Raw genomic sequence first — 7,078 nt, 5'->3', positions numbered from 1 at the left:
CTTCAAACCATCCTCTACGTGAAGAAAAGGAAACCATTCTCTGTTAGCGAATCTTTTTTCTCTTTAAAAACTTAATTTGTCAATAGTAAAATATATAAAAAGAAGGTAAGAAATTTTTCTTTGAGATAGGGAGTATGTGTACATATAGAATATTTTTGTGTGGCTAACAATCTTTTAGAATATATTTCTGAAATATCTTTCATTTTTTAGAAAACCAGATCTAATGAACGTAAAAATCAAGCTAAATGTAATGGACCAGGCTATCAACATAAAAAGTTTGAGGAATATGTTAATTCTTCGATTACGTACTAATCAGAGTACTCCAGAAAATACAACAAATCCAGGAAAAATATTGAAGTTCATACAATCATAGACGATAGAAAGCACCAAATCAAATTTATCTTTATTTTCACCTTTTTAACACGAAAACACCAACTAGATTGCACACTGTAAAAAACAGAGATTTGGACACATTTTTATTATGAAAACTTGAAAGCATAGAAAAGGTTTTACAGATTCGTTTCCATTTTATCCGCCATATGTTGAAGACAAAAACCCACGTAGGATTCAAGGTTTCCTTCTTCCAACCATCGACAGGATCGGACATAAACGACCACTCGATTTGACACATTTTTCCATCCGATTCATCTCCACCGTCCACTGGTACCACTTTGACCGTCGCCACGTAAGATCCGAACCCCACGTTATTCTCAAGGACCTCGTAGCTCAAACACCGCCCGACTGGATCGATCTCGACCAAACGCTCTTTAGCCCATTTGGTTTCCTCGTCTTTGATTTTGTTGGAGGCGCAGTAGCGGACCAAACCCGTCTGACCATCGGTTCCTTCCACTCTGTGACAAGTGTCAACAGTTGGGAACCACTCGTGGACGTTGCAGAAGTCTGAGACGAGTGACCAGGCTTGATCCACCGTGACCCCGTTGACCTGGACGGCTTGTTTTCCCTCCCACTTTAACGCAGCCGTTTCTTGCTCCATGTGACCGACCACTTTGATGATATGACTTGTATAGTTAGTCGCTTTGGTGCAATGTTTATCAAGAAGTTTGGTAGCACGAAGCTATTTATGCTCAAAGCCAAGCGTGCAATATACATACCCTCGTTAGAAAACCAAGTATAGCCCAATAAACCTACATACCCAAAACTAAGGTCCAATCACAACTCATGCACAGTCCAAAAGCTCTTTATGTGTAACCCACATTGCAACCCAAAAAATCTCCAACTATTGTTACTTATTCAAGTTCTTTAGTTCATTATTGATTGATAAATATCATTTATAAATGAGCCATTTGTATTGTTCCTCCTACTTGCTAACAAAATATTATGATTCTTTGGACCATTTAAAATTAAAAGTAACTGTTTGTATTATATTGTAAATTTCGATTTCTTTCCAAATAAAAACTTTTCAATCCCACTATCCGACACTGCAAAGATACCCCACTAGTACAAGAAACTGCGAGAAATTAGAATTATAGTAGTAGCAAAGTAGGGATCCTATATTGTTTAGCCATCATTAGCTAACCCAAAGTCCACAGCAACCTTACAAATAAGTACTCAAAGTGAAACTATAACAAATCTTTTTGTTAATTAAAATATAAAGGATAATGTTGTGGCCACTGGAAATGCTTTCGAATCACTCAATAAATTTAATAAAACTTGCGTATTATCCGGTGTCCGTATGAACTCACCAACCTCTGATCATGTGTGTTACTTAGATATTTAAAAATCTTTTCTTTGTTGCTAATACTGATACACGACTTTGAATTTAAGCTTTGAACGACTAAGAAAGAGAGAGCAAAGTGGATTATTAAATCTGATACACGATTTACATATTTGAACGACAAGATTCAAATACAAGGAAAGCTAAAAAACAAGGCTAAATGGATTACTAATACAACTATGAAGCAACGGAAACGTACAAGAGTTGGAACTACAAAGAGAAGCATAAACATAAATCCATGAGAAAAGTTTTGGAAATAAGAAAATTATATCATTTAAAAGAAAGTTAGATAATCGTCCATGTAGCACACATATTTTGACAGTCTAAAGAACTTTTAAAATCCATTAAGGTAATAAAATAGAGTACCAAAGTTTTTAGAACAACCAAGATGGATCAACAAATGAGATATACATATATACACACTTTTTCCAAGTGACGATGTTAAATCGTATCCTCTTGCAGTAAGCATGATGCAAATAAAGTAAGTGATAAGGTAAATATATACCATTCCTCTTGAAATATATAAGACAATACTTTTAAGCCTTGCTTGAGAAGGTGCTAAATTTAAAAATTTTAAAAGGGTTCTCTTTTTTTTTTCCGAGCAGTAGTAGGACCCGTGTTCTTTCATTTTAACATATCCATCATAATCCAAAACCCATCAATTGCCTAAAACCTTAAAATAGACTTCCTATTTCATTCAGATAAAAATAAAAGAGAATTAGTAATACCTAATGATGACAATTTTATGTTCAAATTATTAACCACTCATTGCTAAACAAATTATCTAGGCCTAATGTTGATCGGATAATATGACTTTTATATCTCCAGCTCATGCACACTTCTTATAGGCGTAATAATTATCTCGTAATTATATATAATATGATGAAAAGGGGTGTTTTTTTGATACTCCATTACGTAGTACTGGAATCCAAACAAGTAAATAAATGGTAAAAATAAAAGAAACCAAAAAGTTGATGTTACATGTTTAACTTTACGTGAGGGTTTATTGAAGAGTCAACAGAAATATACTACAGTATTTACATCATCAACACAGCAAGTCACGTAAAATTGTTTAGCCAAAATAAAATCAGGTAATAGTGTGATCACTATCATCCATCAAAGATTTTACTTGATTCGTTTTTTTTTTGACAAAACATAAATTTCCACAGTGTTTGTTTTTGGTTAGTTAACCAAAAGAAGGAAAAATAAAAGTTGTTTTGGTAGTTTTTGTTATAGCAAACTTTTAGACTCCATTCATTTTTGTTATTTTTTTTTTTTTTTTTTTTGCTAAATTATAATTTTTTTTTTTTTGTTATTTGGTAATTGCATTTTTACTTTTGAAACTATTCATTTTTACTGATTTTTAAATTGCAGCACAATAATAAGTTTTACTTTCCACCAGCCACAATAAATCGTTAACTAATAATTAAATTTTTAAAAATTTCGACCTAAAATATTCAAATGACATTTCAGAAATTGCGACCTAAACTAGTGTCGCCCGTCAAAGTGTACGAAATTTGGGATCCCGGAACATCCAAGTTGGAAGACAACAATCAGTTCATGATTTTTTTTTCCACTAAAAATATTAGTTTATTTATATTCTTGATAAGATATTAACTCTTTCGACAAAGCAATCAAAATCAACTTTTCTGATTTAAAATAAAAACAAACTATGACCAATGGATCCCTACTCGTAATACACTTTTAGCATATGCAAACAACTTAGAGAGACTAATACAATTACATAACCAAAAGAAAGAAACATATAGTTTAATATATTTCTCGTCCCTTTATTTTTTTTACCTGACAAATTTAAAGTAAAGACACAGAAAAAGAAAAGGTAACAAACTATTAAAATCCATAAAGACCGACACAGTTTAAATAAAATTTGTATAATGCAGCTGTTATCATTACACTACTTAAATATTGTTTTACTTTAATATGGATTTATATTCTAAGAAATCGAGTCGAGTCGCCTTTGTTGATGGCTAGAGCAATCTTCAGTATCTGTATTTTACCAGATATTTGCTCCACTAGTCTAACAGTTAGATTTATGAGACACTGATTAAGCTATCCAGAAATGGCAGTTTACGAGTTCAGCCATTTCCATTTTAATAGTAACTCCAAATCAGTTTCATATGTTTCTATTTTGAAATGTTAAGTTCATATTTATCTCATTCGTAGTAGCACATGTGGAATTCAAATTTACAGGCTATTTTTTTGTATTGTTATATTTTTATTTATTTTATATATTACAATCCATTATAGATCTTTTAATATAACAAGTTCTTAAGATCTTAAATTTGGGCAACACAATATTTTGATGTACGAAATTTAAGTCACTATTTTCTGGAAGAAAAAAACACTAACAGATTTTGTTTATTAATAAAACAATGCTAGTATCAAACAGAGCATGTCCTAAAAATTTTAAGGCTAGAAGGTAAACATGAAAAATGGTCGAAAATAAAAAAAATATATGTTGGTGGGATTTAGAATCCCAGTTTGGATAAATGTGAAAGGGCTATTCAACTACTACACTAAACACAGATTTTTGATTTTTGAGAAAAAATGTGGTCGATTTTGTTGATATTAACAGGCGGTCGGAAGTCATTGCTTCTATTGTTTGGGTTGAGGGCCGGTTCTCCTATCAAATTGTAGTTACTACAGTATAATCACGACCTAGAAAGAATACATGGAAGTTCATTATTAGATAGCTTGAAACTACAATAACATTCACTAGATTTCATAGTTTGCTACAAAATACTTTGATTTACATAGAGATTTAATTTGTTTTCCACAATGCCATGGTGGGAGACTCAAACTAGAAGAGTCTCTTTAACGGTTGAGATAATAACTATTGAACCCATCGACTTCTTTTTCCCATCTTGATATTAATTTATGATAAAACTCCTACAGCATAATAAATATAATGTTTCCGTTATATAAAGACCATCATAAGTTTCTTCATTAACCCACTTTTAAGTTTTCTTTAAATACCATCCCTTCAGCCTCAAGCACCACCCTCTCTTTCTCACACATAATGTATACACACGAGATGGAAGTTTGTTCAACAGTCACAACCAAGAAGCTCTCAAGACTCGCGAAGCTTATCCTCTTCACCATCCAGAAGGTCTCAGACGCCTCACGACACAAACTCCTCACAACTCTCGATCCTCAGCTACTCGCCAAACGTGGCAAGACCCTACGCAAGTCTCTGAACGACGCCGTATCAACTTCCCACTCCCGCATCACGTGCCGTCCTTCCGACTACGAAGACATCCAGTCTTCCTTCATCTCACCAGTCCCGATCCAGCTGGACTACGAGTTCAGCTGCAGCAGCACCCCACCGAGACGTTCCTACGCCTCAACCACCACCGGACGACGCAGCGGGTCACGCAAACCGCTTATCAACAAACGCCAACGCAACGCGTATGTCCGGTACAACACGCTCCCTAAGGTTCGAGATTCCGCCTGGGAACGACACGTGGCAGCGGCCGTGATTCCTGACGTAGCTAGCAGTACCGGAACTATGGAAAGTGGCCACGTGGACAGAGCAGCGGAGGAGTTTATACAGAGGTTCCATAGACAGCTGAGGTTGCAGAGGTGGATGATGGCTCAGGAGGTTTAGAAAACTTTTGATTCAGCGTCACTTTTGTTACACCAAAATATATCAATCTATCTAGAAAATACTAGTATAATAGGTAACTGTCGTAGTTTTGTTTTGACTTTCTAGTTTGGTATATATTTCCCAAGTTTTTTCTTTTTTGTTTTATTGTTTTGGTTTGTGTAATTTTAGAATCCATGATCGGGTTTTGGATCTGTTTGGATGAAACTGTAAGAAAGTTAATCTTCAAAATAGCTCTTTTGTGTGTATATCAGAGCATATATATGAAAATATCTTTGCATAATTTTGGACAGATTGACGACTACTTGTGCATCTAGTGAATATCAACGTTTAAATTACCACTAACGTTCGAGTTACTGCCCTTGCAGAGATGCATACAGGATCAAATTATTTACTATTGAATTGGCCTTGTATTTGGCACGTTTACGTGCGTTATTTACATATTACGTTTTTATATACGTTTTTTATTGGTCCTTAACTCTGTTGTATGTTATGAACTTATGATGAATAATATATATTTGTTTAATATGCTTCGGCTATGCGTAAACATAAACGACAAAATTTGTAATCCAAGTGATGTTGAAAATGATCCATATCGTTGTAGATCTATCTACCCTATAATAATATATACTACTTCGGTTTCATTGAAAATACAGCAGTGATAAACATTTAGTCTCTACTAAGCCAATATTGTACTAAGATTGGTCGTCTAGCAAGTCAAAAGTTACTGTAAAAGCTTTCTCCAAATTTCTCGGCAAAGACGAAGTATGACATCTCTATACCAAATCCCACTAAAAATCTAGAGGGTTGGATCTTATAGAACTCTATGTTTTGTTTAGTCATCATAGTATATAAAAGGGAAGGAGAGGAACAACAACAATTAAGATGAAACAAAATAAGGAAGTCAATGCGAACTTTTTAAAGAATGACTTTGGAAAAGTTTCTGGAATTTCTGATGAAATAATAGTCTCATTTAGCTGGGTTCTCATATATAGCTATAGATGTTGATATTATTGCAAACTAACAGTTACTGAATGGAAACATAATTATGTAGCAATCCATTTGGAATGTTTAACCATGATCCCTTATATGAATCCATGTATCGGTTTTGTTTGTGTATTCTTATACAAGTGATGGTCTTTCACTTGGGCCATGCCTAATTACAAACCAATCAAACATGTGCTTGGTACCTTGAAAAATTATATTACTAATCAGTTCTGAACAAAAATAATTAAATAATTATGTTGGTAATGTATTTATTAGAAATAGACAAAGTGGCCTAAAATTCTCACACCCCTGTCTGATGAAGATAACATTAGTCGACTACACACTAATCATCTGGTATCAGATCAGTAACCTTGCTTTTTTAACTTTCAGTGCCAGGCGAACCAAATTAAAACAAGACTCCCAAAAAGAAACATGAAAGCATTTTCTTATAGACATTAAGCCGGTATATGAAAACATAATGACTCAACGTCAAACCCCAACAGAACCAGACATCTAAAACAAAACAAACAGAACTGTAAGAAGTAAACCTTTTCCACGTTAAGAATCACTTCATGTTCTCCATATTGAACATTAGTCTTCCATGCTAACTCACAATACATCCAACAAAACATATCCAACCACTGAACATGGTCAAATGAGCAACTATTGTGAGGTAAATAAAGAACCTGAAGGTCTTCAGTGGTGCCACTTTGAGAGCATAAGTTTCCTTT

General features: G+C 33.9%; 2 protein-coding genes across 2 annotated transcripts; one reads left to right on the top strand and one right to left on the bottom strand.

Annotated features, from left to right (window-relative positions):
• Positions 1-350: 350 nt before the first annotated feature.
• LOC108853158 (lachrymatory-factor synthase-like) lies at positions 351-1,033 on the bottom strand. The gene is given in 2 exon segments (XM_018626610.2): positions 351-574; positions 577-1,033. Coding segments are annotated over 2 exon segments (483 nt in total). The 5' UTR covers positions 995-1,033; the 3' UTR covers positions 351-509.
• A 3,701-nt stretch (positions 1,034-4,734) lies between these two features.
• LOC108852974 (uncharacterized) lies at positions 4,735-5,607 on the top strand. Its single transcript, XM_018626442.2, has one exon. It carries the CDS (start codon positions 4,776-4,778, stop codon positions 5,361-5,363), a length of 588 nt encoding a protein of 195 aa, XP_018481944.1. The 5' UTR covers positions 4,735-4,775; the 3' UTR covers positions 5,364-5,607.
• The last annotated feature ends 1,471 nt before the right edge of the window (positions 5,608-7,078 follow it).

Source organism: Raphanus sativus, unplaced genomic scaffold, assembly GCF_000801105.2.
Source record: "Raphanus sativus cultivar WK10039 unplaced genomic scaffold, ASM80110v3 Scaffold0738, whole genome shotgun sequence".
Classification (NCBI taxonomy): domain Eukaryota; kingdom Viridiplantae; phylum Streptophyta; class Magnoliopsida; order Brassicales; family Brassicaceae; genus Raphanus; species Raphanus sativus.
This window is presented reverse-complemented; position numbering and strand designations above follow the sequence as displayed.

What these genes read in the sequence shown, in the direction of transcription:
- LOC108852974 (XM_018626442.2), top strand. Translation starts at nt 4,776, where the DNA reads ATGTATACACACGAGATGGAAGTTTGTTCAACAGTCACAACCAAGAAG.